Here is a 17281-nt window from a genome sequence, read left to right as displayed (position 1 = left end):
AAGTATTAAAATACTCCTTTTAGTAATACAATTGTAGGCTATAGAGTACAGTTTAACAGTATATGATAGTTCTGCAAAATGTCTTAAGACATCCTGTAACTCACACAGCCTCTCCAATCCCCCTTACGTAGCCTCCCCAATCCCCCTTACGTAGCCTCCCCAATCCCCCTTACGTAGCCTCCCCAATCCCCCTTACGTAGCCTCCCCAATCCCCCATTACGTAGCCTCCCCAATCCCCATTACGTAGCCTCCCCAATTCCCCATTACGTAGCCTCCCCAATTCCCCATTACGTAGCCTCCCCAATCCCCCTTGCGTAGCCTCCCCAATTCCCCTTACGTAGCCTCCCCAATCCCCCTTACGTAGCCTCCCCATTCCCCCTTACGTAGCCTCCCCAATCCCCCTTACGTAGCCTCCCCAATCCCCCTTACGTAGCCTCCCCAATCCCCCTTACGTAGCCTCCCCAATTCCCCCTTACGTAGCCTCCCCAATTCCCCCTTACGTAGCCTCCCCAATCCCCCTTACGTAGCCTCCCCAATCCCCCTTACGTAACCTTCCCTAGCAACAACATTTTAATAAATCTGACCTCCCCCTGAGAGCAGGAACCATCTTATCAGCAAGTAAAAACTCAAGTGGGTTTGACCGAAACTTGACCTTTCATCACAAGTATAGAGTCATAACGATGTGAACGAGTGTAAGCATCTTCTGACGGGGCTGGTTTCATCAAGTCTGTGGCAGCTTTGTGTCCTCGGGAAACCAGATAACCACGGTGGGATCCAGACAGGAGGAGTCTGAATGTTAGACGTCTTCTGATAGTGTCTGAAGGCCACAACACTCAAAACAGGTTTTAAAACACACACAGAGGTCTCCTAAAGGGGAGACCTTACAGCTTACATGATGTATTTACCCTTTAAAAGGCATAAGGCCTTGGTTGAACCTTATTCAAGGCCTATGACACAGCAGTGATACCACGAAAACATATCCATGTTGCCACCTCATCACCAGGTTTAGACCCATGTACAGCTCAACACAACTCCGAGGGTACAGGGGGTATTGAGAGGTGGTGAGGGGAAACAAGAGGCAGAAGGTCAAGATGAGAAGACAGAGGAAGCATCCATTCACCAAGGATGACACACACACACACACACACTTTACTGAGAGCAAACTGGGGGTGGAGCCAGTCCACATGGTGTAGTGGCCAATAGGTTTATACAATCAATAGGGTTGGATTACCCTCGGCAGGGCCGGACACATCCGGATGCTCTCGTTTTTTTTGTGACACGACTTCTGCTTTTGGGCGTTAACGTATCCCTCACTGTTAACAAGGCGACAGTCCATCTCCTCCTCCACATTTACTGGATTGGTTGAAAAGTGCAGAAGAGAATCTCACCCAAAACGTTTTCTCTCGTCAGGAACAGAAAGAAGAAACGCAGCTCAGGCATTTATTTTACTCCTTAGGGTTTTAGAGGCAATGATCTAATGGCCCTATGATGGCTTTATGGGTCACACATAGTAGCCAGAAAGATTCAAAGGCCACAGTGGACAGATAGCCACAAGTGGCTACTTCTGGTCTCATTGTCAATAGGATGATGCAAATATCAAATGATATGACAAGTTTCCTATCCAGTCAGATTACATAACCATTTACATGTACTTACTAAACATATTGTATATGGATCTAACAAAAATTCTTTATGATGACTGGTGTGATGTTCAACATTGGGGCATGTAGGGATATTGAATATATCCAGCTATATATGTAAAGTATGTCATTATTAATGTTTACAATTGATGTACTTAGATTGCATGTGCCAGAAACACATTGTCGAAGTCTTTCCAGAAAAAGACTTTGACATTCAGATGACTGATAGTAACCTCAGTTCCTGCACCGTATGGTGGTAACATTAGGTCAACCCAGTAACCCACGCATGTACATGTAGGTGTTTGTCTGTTTGCTCATAAAAGTGTACTTTGTAAAAAAACATCTCCCCCTCCTCTTCCCTCTTAGTTTCTGACCCTTGGACATGCTCCTACAGTTGGACTGAGGGGCTGAGGTCCATGTCCAAGACAGCACACACACATCTGATCAGGGACCATACCCCCCAGGTAAGAGAAAACGAGCCTCGTTGGGACACTCATAGGGAGGTATGGGACTTATGGGAAGCATGGGAGACAGACAACATAGGAGAAAAGGAATAAAATGTGAGGAATTGAAGGACCAATATGAGGAATTGAAGGACCAGATGAAAGTTGCTGAAAGACATCAGATATTATTTTTGAACTTCGGTTCTTGGAAAGAAATGTGTTAGAATTTGAAATATGGATCAAATGCATAAAAAGCAACTTGCTTTTTGTACTCTGAAGTTTGAGTTTGAATGTTTGGTAGAGTTAAATTGTTTTTGGTTGTGTGAAACATTGAATGTTAAGTTGTTGCTTCTCACATGTTTTATCTGCCCCTCCCCTTCTCTATCTCATTCTCAGGCCGTCACCATGAAGTTCGTCGCTCTTGTTGGCAGTAGGTCAATATGAGCTCTAATGTTATAAATCATAACACAGTCTTGTGTGGAGGCCTGAGCACTATAGCTAAAGCCTGGGTCTGTCATGTGGTTGTTCGCCCACCAGACTCCCAGGCCTTGCAGAATGATGCCCCCTCCCAGATGGAGCACATCAAGGCAGCCACCAGAGTACCTCACTCAGGTGAAGGAAACCATCCGGAAGACCCTGGACCACCTGGATGGACTGAATACACTGAGTACAAGTAAAAGAAACACATAGCTCCCACTTGTTAACTTTCACCAGATTATTCTGCCTTAATATTCCCTTTCCAACAACCCCTCATCCTTCTTTCCATCATAGCAATGTATTGCACTGGTCTCTCCCTCATTTTACCCTCCACCTCTGTCCACCCCCTCTCCCCCCAGGATGAAGCTGGCCGAGAGCTTCGACAAGCTGCACGAGTATACCCAGACCGCTTCCACTTCCAATCAGGTGTGTGAAAAGGTGATGGCTGATGTTGAGAATCTCTGCACCAAGCTGAAGCCCAAGAGTGAGGAGCTGCAGCAGGTCCTCCAAAAGTATGTTGAGGTGTACAGCGAGAAGCTAGAGCCCATCTTCCAGGAGTACGTCTTCAAGAACCCTGAGGAGCTGGTCAATTAGATGCGCGCCAAGGTTGAGGTCAACGTTGAGGTGACCAAGTCAAAGCTGTTCCCCATGGTTGAGATAGTCCGCGTCAAGTTGACCAATCGTCTGGAGGAATCTGGCCACCCCCTACACTGAGGAGTACAGGGATCAGCTTGTGAAGTCTGTCGGTGAGGGAGGTGTCCCCAGACACCGCTGACCTTCAGAGCGAGCTGGAGCCCTACTTCGAGGACCTGAAGAGCAGGTTCATGACCTTCTATGATACCGTCTCCACGGCCATGAAGGCATAAATCACAGTGGGATTCTATCCACATGAACATGGCCTGTGTCATGCTTGGTGAAAGAAACGTGTTGTACCTGATCAAATATGATCCTTGGATCTCTACTCCAGACATCTTGTCAATGAAATACAAAAGGTCTCCAAAATACTGGTGTAATGGTTTTATTTTATCATTCTCTTACATCACGTGTTAATTAAACAAGTCCAAATAGTTATTGCTATTTCCCTTCCACTGAAGTATTTCCTGCTCATTCAAACAAGTTAAGTTCAATGAGTCATAATTCATATGTGACTTTTAGTAAGGCACTTATTAACATAACACTTTAGTGTATTTTTAGACATAGAAAAAAACATTTTACACAGAATCGTGGAAGTTAGAAACATTATAAACATAGAAAATGCTTGGTAGTTAGAAATGACATGCATGTAACAGTTGATATAATTATGTCAGAGGGTATCAAGAAACACACTGCTTGTTCAAAAGGGCATACATAACAAACATGATATCCCTATGGGTTAAATCAGGAATGTTAAAAAAAAGAGAAAATAAAGTTCTGGTCGGTGCCAGATTATCACTGCAGTTGCTTTAACAAGATGTACTAAATGATTCACATAAAGTCTAGATATAGGGATGAATAATATGAATGACTTGTGTTTATTGTGTCACATAGGTGAATAGTAATAAGTCACCATGACTGCTCTGTGTAGGTGAAAATCATATTCCACCATCTCCCACTTCAGTTCTGTGAAGCTGACCAGAACGTTATCAGTGTTCCTCTTGCCCTTCATGTCTTGTGTTCTCCGTTCGGTCTTATCGGCTACTCCTCTCACTTTGCTGGACAGAAGGGACAGGCATTGTACTTGCTCGACTGCAGCCATACACTGATGCACTGAAACACAGACAGAGGCAAATCATCAGCTTTCCATCAGCTAAAAGTGCCTCAGTAGTTTAAGAATGTAGATTCAGGGTTATAGCAATGTAAAAAAGGAAGCATCATCTTATTGCGCCTAGTATTGTGTACAATATGAGGAAGTCTTAGGGTAGGCCTCACCTCCTCATCAACACTGTAGTTTGCAGTAATATAAGTGCTTTTTTTAGTGTAGGACTTACATCCTTATGTACAGTGTGTGCACAGCTCATGGGGTGCTGGCTGTCTGCTTCCAAGTGTTTCTGGCACATCAAGCACAGCTTACGATTACTGACAGCCACAGGCTGGCGAGAGACAAGCAGTACATCAATAGGCAAACACACAAGAGTCATGTACATCTCGTCACCCAAGTCTAAAATGCTCTAACTATGATTGTTAGTGCCCTCTGCAGGTTGGTAGTGGTTTGTACCTGTGGGGGCCTGGTCTGGAAGACCTGGGCCACTACAGGTCTCTGAGGGGGATGTGTGGGTCTCTGGATGGGTCCTGGAGGGCGCTGGGTTGGGTCTGGGTAGCCAGGAACGCCCCTGTCTGCAGAGGGAGGCCTGATAGGCCCTGGTGCCTTTGGAGGATAAGGGTTAGGTTTAGACCGGGGATCATCAACTGGATTCAGCCACGGGCCAATTTTTTCTTGTGCGGGTGGGTAGGGGGGCCGGACCATAATTGTAAATCATTTGTGACTGCAGATTGACTGCAAGAAGCCCAAACAGATATTATATTTGAATTAAAACATTAATTTCAAACCTTGCTTACATTTGTATATGATCACATAAGCAAAATGCACCCCCCCAAAAAAAACAGTATTGTGTGGAGGCCTGTTGGGGAACCCTGGTTTAGACTGTGTTGGTGTGTGCACGAACGTGTGTGCGTCTCAGTGTTAATGACTGTCCTACCGGTTTCTCATTTTGTGCCAGTCTCTGTGCCACCTGCTTTGTGACGTCATCAATAGACATGCCAGCCATGGTGCCCCGAGAATTCTTAATCTGCTGCAGAACTGACATAAGCTGGGTTCTGGAGGGAGAGAGAGGGAGGTAAACTGAAAGAATGAGACCGTGGCTGCCAATACAGAGTTTTCGCCTACTCCCGGAAAACGTTGTCAAAGGTAAGGATCCGGATCACGTTCTGTGCACGTGCTATAGGAATTAGTGGTGAATGTCCTACTGGTGATATATGTAATGGGGAATTGATATACACTAACAATCAAATGCAAACAATTTATACAATAAAGTTATGAAACAATGAATGTGCACAAATTGGTGAGAGAGAGTGCATTCTGGAGAGAGAAGTCCATTGTGCAGCCACACTCCCCTTCTTTGACTGTGCCATCCCCGCGGTCTCTGCCTCGGCAATGGATTAGTTCACAGAGATGGGCGCGAATAAGACCGGTGTCTCGTGTGCTATATATATATATAAAAAATCTTGGTCGACAAACAGCCTATCGATCAAACAATCGACCAGTCAAATAGTTGAGGTCAGCCCTAGTCCCTACACATTACAATGGAGCAAAAACAATCAGCGTTGTGTGATAATGTAGGAACATTTTTATAGTTGCTGCCATTTCGTAGCCACTAGCCAGAGTTCATGAAAAAACAATGTAACTCCCCATTTGAGTTGATGATCTGCGTTTTAACCACAGTCCCTACTAACTGCTACTTCGCTTCTCAACGATCATGCATCAAATCAAATGTATTTATAAAGCCCTTCTTACATCAGCTGATATCTCAAAGTGCTGTACAGAAACCCAGCCTTAAACCCCAAACAGCAAGAAATGCAGGTGTAGAAGCACGTACCCATCGGTTCCACCTCTGGGCCGCCAGATGTTCCCGGCAACCCGAACATGTGTATCCGGACCGGAAACCAGTCTGACTATGGGTTCGCTTAGCGTCGCCCAAAACACTATTATTCTTAACTACCGCTTTAGACTGCCTACGATCTCTGATGAATATCTTCATAGTTATGCAGCCTTATCGTAGCGAGAGTTGCTGAAAAAAGAACTAGCCCACGTTTGCAATGACAATGAGAAAATAATCACTATTTTTTACTGCCTGTATGTCTTGCTTTTGTTTGATATGCTTGCCTAAATATACAACAGACAAAAAAAGTTTGTAGGAACATGTCGCTCATGTATTCTGCATACAACATGATAGCTGCATGTAGCCTAACACACCACCTGAAAAAATAACCGGAAATCGAGCAGAAGCAGCTACGTAATCTCTGTATCAATAGCCACGGCAAGTCAGGTTATAGCCGCGGCAAGTCAGGTTATAGCCGCGGCAAGTCAGGTTATAGCCGCGGCAAGTCAGGTTATAGCCGCGGCAAGTCAGGTTATAGCCGCGGCAAGTCAGGTTATAGCCGCGGCAAGTCAGGTTCCGGAAAAACTAGAACCGCAGCCACTCCGTATTGATTATAGTCTGCAAGATCTTTTACTGAGCAGTACATTCAGAGTAAGTGACAGACTTTGATCTCACCTGTTGCACTGTGGAAATCTGTCTCCCAGTCTCTTCAGCAGATTGTCCAGTTTGCCAGCAGCGGGGGGGTTATTGGAGGGCAGGGACTGGGCGGAGGCCATGGTAGTGGTGGACTGGGAGACAGGTGGGGCGGCTGGGTGTTGGGCTAGAGCAGAGGCAGGGGGAGTGGAGGAGGGGGCAGGTGGGGGGGTTACTCTGGCTGGGGCTGTGAAAGCAGCACGGTGGTGCTGCTGGGATGTGAAGGTCATCCCCACGGCTTTAGGAGGGCCCATCTGGAAATGTTGAAAAGGGGGGCGGGGTGCATATCATCAGACTCACCAACAAGTCCACCTGGCATTGACTGTCTTCGTCAGAATCAATTGCACACACACCATGGGAACCTGGGGTAAGGGTGGTAATGTGATTCCAGGGAGGCTTTCCATTGGTTGGCCCTGTTGCAGCAAGTGAAAGTAATCTTTGAACTGATTCTGGGAGAGAGAAAGAAAGGATGAGAGGGGACAGTCAATAAAGTCCCCTAGTTGTCTAGGGGCAGTTCAACCCCCCTAGTGGAGTTCTTAACGCAGTCTAGCCGCTCTCTTGTCCCTCACCTGTAGTCCCGCCAAACTGCTGTGAACCACAGCCACATTATTCTCCCACTCCAGCCTGTGGTGCATGTGCTGCTGTTGGGAGGAGTCTAACCTGCAGACAGAGGGAACACAACCAATCAACAGCCTTTATGGGAGAAGTTACAATATACAGACGATATCCAGCTTTGGTCATAAGGTCATGCTCAGTACAGTACCCAAGTGTGTTTATGTATTGGTCAGCCTCTTTCAGCCAGTCGTCCACCTCAGACATGGTCACATCTCTCTGCATTTCCAGAGCCGCAATCTGTTGAACATAAATCAGAATACAAATCAGCGTTAATCCCTGGTTGTCTTTAAATCCAACTCCATGGAGACAAGTGTGGATAGGTGAATGAGAGTGAACGTTCATGGTCATAGGGTTGTGATGGTTGACTTATTGAGTTAATAAACATGTACAGGCTGACCTCCTCCTGTAGAGCTCTCTGTGTGGTCTCCTCTGACTCCTCCTGTAGATGCTCCATCTCAGTGTTCAGGTCTGCTAGCTCCCGCTCCCACATCAGCCTGGAGATGATCACAGTAGGTGTAGGTGTATTGTATAGCGAAATAATGTGGACTAGTATGTGGTGTCTATAGTTATGTTATAAGTGTAGGGGTAGGGCTGTGGCTTAGTGTCTTACTTCTCCTGGTTCTGCTCCTCTATCAGCAAAGCCAGCTTCCTGGTGGTCTCCTCCAGCTCCTGAGACAGTCTGGTAAAGGGACAAACAGAGGAACATGGCTGACAGGACAGAATGTCACAGTTCTGTCTTTTTCCACCTTCTCACTTTCTCTCCTTTACCTGTTCCTCTCCTCCTCCATTTTGCTTTTCTCCATGCTGAGCTCCTGCTTCTTGACCGCAAAGTTCTTGCGGGTGGTCTTGCGGCAGTTCAGCTGAAGCTTCACATGCAGGGACTCAATTTTGTCCAGCAGCGCCTAAAAATATTAATGTTGTCACTCACAGGTTATAAGCCCAAAGACGTAATGAAACAATTAGGCTTATACAGTGCTTTCGGAAAGTGTTCAGACTGCTTTACTTTTTCCACATTTTCTTACATTACAGCCTTATTCTAAAATGGATTCAATTGTTTTATCCCCTAATCAATCTACACACAATACCCCATAATGACAAAGCAAAAACAGTTTAAATGTTTGTACATTTATATGAAAAAACAACTGAAATATCACATTTCCATAAGTATTCAGACCCTTTACTCAGTACTTTGTTGAAGAACCATTGGCAGCGATTACAGCCTCTAGTCTTCTTGGGTATGACGCTACAAGCTTGGCATACCTGTATTTAGGGAGTTTCTCCCATTCTTCTCTGCAGATCCTCTCAAGCACTGTCAGGTTGGATGGGGAGCATCTTTGCACAGCTATTTTCAGGTCTCTCCAGAGCTGTTCAATCGGGTTCATGTCCGGGCTCTGGCTGGGACACTCAAGGACATTGAGACTTGTCCCGAAGCCACTCCTGTGTTGTCTTGTTGGAGGGTGAACCTTCACCCCAGTCTGAGGTCCTGAGCACTTTACATCAAGGATCTCCATGTACTTTGCTCCGTTCATCTTTTCCTCAATCCTAACTAGCCTCCCAGTCCCTGAAAAACATCCCCACAGCATGACGCTGCCACCACCATGCTTCACCTTAGGGATGGTGCCAGGTTTCCTCCAGACGTGACACTTGGCATTCAGGGCAAAAAGTTCAATCTTTGTTTCATCAGACCAGAGCATCTTGTATCTTATGATCTGAGATTCTTTAGGTGCCTTTTGGCAAACTCCAAGCGGGCTGTCATGTACCTTTTACTGAAGAGTGGCTTTCGTAAAGCCACTCTACCATAAAGCCCGATTGGTGGAGAGCTGCAGAGATGTTGCCCTTCTGGGAGGTTCTCCCATCGCCACAGAGAAACTCTGAAGCTCTGTAGAGTGACCATCGGGTCACGATTTCTCATTTTTGCTGGATGGCCGGCACTAGGAAGAGTCTTGGTGGTTCCAAACTTCTTCCATTTAAGAATGATGGAGGCCACTGTGTTCTTGGGGACCTTCAATGCTGCAGACCTTTTTTGGTACCTTTCCCCAGATCTGTTCTTTGACACAATCCTGTCTCGGAGCTCAACAGATAATTCCTTCGACCTCATGGCTTGATTTTTGCTCTGATATGCACTGTCAACTGTGGGACTTTATATAGACAAGTGTATGCCTTTCCAAATCATGTCCAATCAATTTAATTTACCACTGGTGGACTCCAATCAAGTTGTAGAAACATCTCAATGATGATCAATGGAAACAGAATGCACCTGTGCTAAATTGAGTGTCATAGCAAATGGTCTGAATATTTATGTAAATAAGGTATCTGTTTAAAAAAAAATATATACATTTGCAAACATTTCTGAAAACCTGTTATCGCTTTGTCATTATGGGGTACTGTGTGTAAATCGATCGTTTGTATTTATTTAATACATTTTAGAAGAAGGCTGTAACACAAAATGTGGAAAAAGTCAAGGGGTCGGAATACTTTCCAAATGCACCGTATGTAGCCTACAGTACAGAGACGTGTGAACAGACCTGCTGCTGGTGGACCCCCTCATCCTTCTTCTGCACCAGACTGTCTACTTGGCTGCCATGATCAGCCTCATCCTCCTCCTGGTGCTTCATCAGCTCCTCATACTGCATGGCCAGGTGGGTGCTGTACTCATCCACTGACCGCTGCAGAGAGAGAGAGAGAGGGAAGAAAGGAGAAAGAGCGTGAGGGAGAGAGAGGGTTGAGAAAAATAGGAAGGGAGGAAAGATAGGGAAAGGAGAGTGAGGGAGGGTGGAAAGAGGAGAAAGAGAGAGGAGAAATGTAAGGAGAGAAAGTAAAAATGAAAAAGGTTGTCAACATCTGTGACACACAGAAGTTGTGTGTGTTACCATAATAATTGCCCCAGGTATGCACCCAGAGTGAATACATTACCATCAGTGACTCCCAATCCAGATCGGTGTTAACATCTTTGTCTGCTGTCCAGGCGTCTGTCTGCAAGATACCAAACACTTAGGATTACTTGCCGTCACATATGCTCACGATTCACTTTCATAAATTACTGCTGTCCTATACCAACGTATACTACCTGAACGCCTTGCCCCTCCTGCTTCTTCTTGTGAGTGACATGCTGTCCATCTCCCGAGGCCAGCTTGTCCAGCTCCCCTACAGATTCCGAGGTGTAGCCAGGCTCGGACCAGGGGTTGGACTGGTTGGACATGGGGTTGTATTGCTGCTCAGGGTTTCCCGTGGCGGAGGTTTCGCTGGGAGACAGAGCTAGGGTAAATATTTCGTGAGGTACTCTGCTCTTGATATACCAGCATGTCTTCACCCACTCCTCATAAGCAACTACCCATACGATAACAGTCACCGCACTTACCGCGCCATGTCCTCCTCCAGCGCCAATCCCCAGTCGATGTCGTCCATCGTTTGCTAGCTAGCTCGCTAGTTAGTTAGTTAGTTTCTTCGACTACAAATGAAAATGAAACAGCGGTAAGCTTGTTAGGAAACTGAAACTTAAATGACAACGTACATCTTAGTAGTCATTAAAAACGGCCAATGCATATTTTGAATTGTCTGTTTCCTCATCCCACGTTGGAAAATTATAAACATTGCACGTTTGATGACGTGCACTTCCGGGTAAACACACGCAGATCATTGCTACGCTTGCGCAAGCGCCGTCCAAATTAGTTTATTCATAATTTTGACATTCTTGTGATTCATGTTGTCCAGAGAGAGGTGAGTTTGTTGTGAAGGTATGCAAACATGGTATGATTGGTAGACAAATAATGTAGCTTCAAATTATGTAAATTGTAATTCCTACATGACCACTACAGAAGTTTCATAGTAAAAAGTGTTAGGCCTACATGTGAAAATGTCATGGGATGCATTTACTGTATTTATTTGTTGTTGGTAGACCACTGATGGAATCCATATCCTGGGCCCTGTTTCAGAAAGCAGGTTTAACAAACTGAGTTTTAAACCTGAACTTTGGGTTGACGAACTCTGAGCTGTTAAGCTCAAGAGTTTTCATTTTCAGAACAGGTGATAACTCAAGAGTTGATTGAACTAATTGTTAAATTAATCCTGAGTGAAGCATGTGCATGAGGAGATAAAAGCCCTCATCAATGGAACACAGATAACATGATTCATCATAGCAACAGGAGAAAAAAAGGCTTGAACCTCCTACTTCTCCCCAGTGGAGTTAGAAATATTAATGAATGCGTATGCAGAATATGAGTTTATATTTATTTTTAAAAGCAATACAGTAGCAGCAGCAAAAGAGTGTGAGCTGGCGTGGCAGAAAATTGCTGACCGAGTCAATGCGTGAGTATTAATTGAAAAAAATTATTATTATTATTTATCTCGGGTGTTCCACTTATTCAACATTTTTATATATTTTGTGTGTGTGTATATATGTGTGTTTTAATATTTATGCAGGTGCAACCCAACAGGCACAAAACGTACTTGGCAGCAACTGAAGATGAAATGTAAAAATATACTTCAAACTGGTAAGGTATAATTTCATTACAAGGACTTGTGATGTTGTTTAGCCTACCCTACCCAATTAAACAGCATTCAGTGGCTACATTCAACATGTGATATATTTAAGTAGTTAGTGAAATTGCCTAAGCAAAAAAAGTACATTTGTCAGCCATCCCAACATTGCCAGTATTTCATATTGTCTATTGGAAAGTAACACCTAAATGCCCTTTCACATGTCTCCAAATGTGTGCTTACTGGACATGTTCAAATTTGACCTCCATTATAGCCAATAGAAGAAGTCTGAGGGATGAAATACAGGTGAGGGTTCACCACCACGGAGGCTGAGTAGATGGCCCTCAGTCAAAGCATAACCTCTTATGTAGGACAAGGGCCTACATAAGAGGTTAGTTATTCAAATTAATGATATGTACATTCATCTTTTTGACAGTGTTACCTCAGTGACACCCACCCACCCATCCATCTTAGACACAACTTGGCACACTGATTTTTTTTTTTTTAGCGGTACAATTCTTTGTAATTGACGACTGTTACTTTTTCAGTTGTCCTTCAGACATCATAATCTATTTTAAGGTGACTCCTAGTTATACATTCGGGAATATGATGTTGTAACACTGTTGTAAAAAATATATATATTAAAATGAGGTGTGGCACTTTTCTGGGTAAAGTTATAATTGAACTGTCTAATCTTCATCTTCTACCAGATACTGAAGGTGTAATCTGTCTGGTGGAGCCTTAAGGCATAAGACCTCCATTTAGCTGGAGGTACTCTTAATACACCACACATTTGTCATTATGGGTTTTAGAGTAGAACCAAAATGGTTCATTTTCATTACAGGAGAATGATGGAGACACCTTGTCAGCTGCCACAGAGAGGGAAGATACAGAGAGGTCTATTGAGGTTTACACCTTAACAATAACATCAAACAGTTGATGATAGTGTTGTACCATAATAAAACTTGGTACCTTATTTTTCTCTAACAGCAATGCTGGAATTTACAATGAGGAAGAGGGGGGGGGTCCATCCACTTCCACAGCACAACTTACCTCCTCTGTAGGATGTTGTTCAGCATTGGCCCATTACTTAGAATGAAACTAAGTAGACCTGGCACTGTGAAATTCAATGCCATTTTGTGTTCCTATAGCTCCCTGTGAAACAGCTGTACAGGGTGTACCTAGAGAAACAAATTGACAAATGTAATTTAGAAATTGTCCACAAGGCTGCAGATACAAAAGATACAAATAGAAATACAACTGCTGGAACATCAGTTTGAGGTGGATGGTGGATGATTTTACTTGTTTGAACAACATAAAACAATACTAACTACTGTACTGCATTTGTACTTGCAGGAAATAAAGAAGACTTCATAAAAAGAAAGGCATATTGTCTTTATTTGACACTGGGGAGGTAAAGGGTCAATCAGAAATGATGGTAGCATATTGTGTCTCTGACTGTCTCTCGTGTGTCAGTGGGGTGGCCAGGATCGTTATCAGGATCGTTCACTGGTTGAGTGGGACATTGTTCTCCTCTAATTGTGGTAATATTGTGGAGAATCACACATGGGGTCACATGCCCTTTCTGGGGTGACCCTGAGCCTACGAAGGCACTGGAACAGGGCCTTGAGCATCCCAATGGTCATCTCTACCCTCTACCCATCTCTACCATCTCTCATCTCTATGGTCATCTCTACCCTCTACCCATCTCTCATCTCTATGGTCATCTCTACCCTCTACCCATCTCTACCATCTCTCATCTCTATGGTCATCTCTACCCTCTACCCATCTCTACCATCTCTCATCTCTATGGTCATCTCTACCCTCTACCCATCTCTACCATCTCTCATCTCTATGGTCATCTCTACCCTCTACCCATCTCTACCATCTCTCATCTCTATGGTCATCTCTACCCTCTACCCATCTCTACCATCTCTCATCTCTATGGTCATCTCTACCCTCTACCCATCTCTACCATCTCTCATCTCTATGGTCATCTCTACCCTCTACCCATCTCTACCATCTCTCATCTCTATGGTCATCTCTACCCTCTACCCATCTCTACCATCTCTCATCTCTATGGTCATCTCTACCATCTACCCATCTCTACCATCTCTCATCTCTATGGTCATCTCTACCCTCTACCCATCTCTACCCTCTACCCATCTCTACCATCTACCCATCTCTACCATCTCTCATCTCTATGGTCATCTCTACCCTCTACCCATCTCTACCCTCTACCCATCTCTACCATCTACCCATCTCTACCATCTCTCATCTCTATGGTCATCTCTACCCTCTACCCATCTCTACCCTCTACCCATCTCTACCATCTCTCATCTCTATGGTCATCTCTACCCTCTACCATCTCTCATCTCTATGGTCATCTCTACCCTCTACCCATCTCTACCATCTCTCATCTCTATGGTCATCTCTACCCTCTACCCATCTCTACCATCTCTCATCTCTATGGTCATCTCTACCCTCTACCCATCTCTACCATCTCTCAGGTCATCTCTACCCTCTACCATCTCTCATCTCTATGGTCATCTCTACCCTCTACCCATCTCTACCATCTCTCATCTCTATGGTCATCTCTACCCTCTACCCATCTCTACCATCTCTCATCTCTATGGTCATCTCTACCCTGGCTCGTGTCTTGCAGTGAGCCAAGTTATAACATTGCTGTGGGCCGGGCTAAGGATCAGGGTAAGGGCTCAGCAAATAGGGCTGGCAGGGGTACCCTCTGTCACCGAGCAGGTAACCATCCACCTCTCCTATGATAATACGAGGATACAGTTCATTTTTGGTTGCAATCGAAAGAAACAAAATATTGATATAATAGGATATAGCTATATATAACTCACCACGGGCAAATCTAACTCTGTGTACAGTCATGCACAGACCCAGGCTACTTTGCTTCCACGATGCTGATGATGTGGGCTGCATCACATATGATCTTCACAGTGCAGAACAGTAATTAGCCGTATGGTGAAGTATCTTTCATTTGGAATGCTAAAGGCTACTATTTAGGCCTCCCTGCACAATAATGCTGTGGAAAATCTTCCTATTCACAGCTGTGATAGGATATGAGTGCCATCTAAGCAGCCAATCACACCTGGAAACCCTCAAATATATCAAATTAACTGATTAGTGCTTCATGTCTCGAAGCTTCATACTAAGTAAATTAATTATTGCTTTGACTGATACCTGCAATTCTGTGGATTTCTTCTTTGTTGATTCTTGTGGGTCTGTGACTTGTGAACACCACAAAAGTGTACAGTAAATGCAAGTCAGTGCAAGTCACATGTGACAGCCTGACAGATGGTTGCCTTGGAAATATGCTCAGCGTCACCGACATCATATAGAAAACTCCCGTTGATCGATTGTACAGAAACACTCAAACAGATAATCATCAGGGAATGATAAAACATCCAAACATGGTCTGATTACCCTCTCCCGATGGAGATTTCTGCAGAGTGTTTGTGCTTCAATATCAACTAGCTCTTCAAGAAAAGGACACGCCATGTCTGACACCTCCTGCAGGCTTTAGCTAAAGAGGAAGAGAAACTCAGGGTTAGTTGAAAACCTTCCAGGGAGCAGGTTAGCTTCACAGAGTATGTTGCCATAGTAACTGACTCAGAGTTGAGCTGAACTGGCTTTGTGAAACAGAAAACCCAGAGTTTCCTTCAACTCTGAGTCAACTCACTGAGTTTTCACTAAACCCACTTTCCGAAACAGGGCCCTGGATGACTACAACACTAAGTCTAGTATCTAATTCCGCGTTCAAGTGCTAGTCAGAACAAGGAAACTCAGAAATGTTCGACTTGCTAACTAGTTGTCATATATATATATATACGTTCAATGAATCAGCAAGTCGGAAATTTCAGCGTCTCATAGGTTCAACCTGCATGTGAACATGGCATATCTACAGCTAACCTAACCAAATATTGTCTATTGACAAGATAGTCAAGTGACCACATTAACAATGGAAATACATGTCCTCAAAGATGGAAGGCAGGCAGGAGGAGGATAGATCAGGTGGGACCATTCTAGCCAACGAGAGGGCAGTTACACGTGTGATCAACAAGCCATAGAGATACATACAACTTTGTATCTGTGCCATTATACTATAGCGTCTGTGACAGCACAGGCAGCGCCATTGAGGCCCTCTCAATTTTCAAGTAATACATTTTCTTTTTCATTGGCTGATTGCTCCCAACTCACAAGAATACCCACCAAGTAGACTACTTAATAATTGTGGAAGCTCTCAATGACAATGTCAAATCAAAATCAAATTTATTTATTTATATAGCCCTTCGTACATCAACTGATATCTCAAAGTGCTGTACAGAAACCCAGCCTAAAACCCCAAACAGCAAGCAATGCAGGTGTAGAAGCACGGTGGCTAGGAAAAACTCCCTAGAAAGGCCAAAACCTAGGAAGAAACCTAGAGAGGAACCAGGCTATGTGGGGTGGCCAGTCCTCTTCTGGCTGTGCCAGGTGGAGATTATAACAGAACTTGGCCAAGATGTTCAAATGTTCATAAATGACCAGCATGGTCAAATAATAATAATCACAGGCAGAACAGTTGAAACTGGAGCAGCAGCACGGCCAGGTGGACTGGGGACAGCAAGGAGTCATCATGTCAGATAGTCCTGAGGCATTGTCCTAGGGCTCAGGTCCTCCTCCGAGAGAGAGAAAGAAAGAGAGAATTAGAGAGAGCATACGTATTCACACAGGACACCGAATAGGACAGAAGTACTCCAGATATAACAAACTGACCCTAGCCCCCCCGACACATAAACTACTGCAGCATAAATACTGGAGGCTGAGACAGGAGGGGTCAGGAGACACTGTGGCCCCATCCGAGGACACCCCCGGACAGGGCCAAACAGGAAGGATATAACCCCACCCACTTTGCCAAAGCAAAGCCCCCACACCACTAGAGGGATATCTTCAACCACCAACTTACCATCCTGAAACAAGGCCTAGTATAGCCCACAAAGATCTCCGCCACAGCACAACCCAAGGGGGGGCGCCAATGTCCATACTAAAGCAGTTTAAATCCAGTATGAGCCCTCTATCTTCTCTATGACAACAATACAGTTGCCAAAATGCCACGTGCGTCCACTTATATCAGTGCATTCATAACAACCAAACCATTACGAAACTTATCTTTAATCAAATAGGCCCCACGTAGGAAATTAGCAAGTATTTTTTTTTATTGTTGACCACATTCAACACTCATTGAACTCCATACAAAAAAATCCTCACTTCATGGGCTTATTTTCGTGGACAGATTTTGGGCTGAGTAAAACGTCTCGCTTCGCCTCTCCCTTTCTGACCTAATGTAGCAGGC

General features: G+C 44.4%; 1 protein-coding gene and 1 pseudogene across 3 annotated transcripts; one reads left to right on the top strand and one right to left on the bottom strand.

The window, feature by feature from the left end:
• Positions 1–2003: 2003 nt before the first annotated feature.
• On the top strand, positions 2004–3492 carry LOC135549184 (apolipoprotein A-I-like; annotated as a pseudogene).
• Positions 3493–3562: 70 nt separating this feature from the next.
• Positions 3563–11055, bottom strand: LOC135550569 (RING finger protein 214-like). Of its 3 annotated transcripts, none has more exons than XM_064981502.1 (15): positions 10802–11055; positions 10511–10685; positions 10357–10416; positions 9969–10109; positions 8212–8345; positions 8054–8122; positions 7841–7937; positions 7592–7680; positions 7398–7488; positions 7182–7277; positions 6811–7082; positions 5236–5353; positions 4755–4904; positions 4528–4629; positions 3563–4306 (listed from the first exon to the last, which is right to left on the bottom strand). In XM_064981502.1, exons 1-15 carry the CDS (start codon positions 10846–10848, stop codon positions 4244–4246), a joined length of 1704 nt encoding a protein of 567 aa, XP_064837574.1. In that variant the 5' UTR covers positions 10849–11055; the 3' UTR covers positions 3563–4243. The 3 variants fall into 3 exon arrangements, with proteins under 3 accessions (XP_064837574.1, XP_064837575.1, XP_064837576.1); XM_064981503.1 differs by having other exon boundaries at positions 4528–4587; XM_064981504.1 differs by lacking the exon at positions 4528–4629.
• Positions 11056–17281: the final 6226 nt, after the last annotated feature.

The sequence above is a fragment of the Oncorhynchus masou genome, chromosome 12 (genome assembly GCF_036934945.1).
Source record: "Oncorhynchus masou masou isolate Uvic2021 chromosome 12, UVic_Omas_1.1, whole genome shotgun sequence".
NCBI lineage: Eukaryota > Metazoa > Chordata > Actinopteri > Salmoniformes > Salmonidae > Oncorhynchus > Oncorhynchus masou.
The sequence above is the reverse complement of the archived record's forward strand: the minus strand, read 5'-3'. Positions and strand labels throughout refer to the sequence as shown.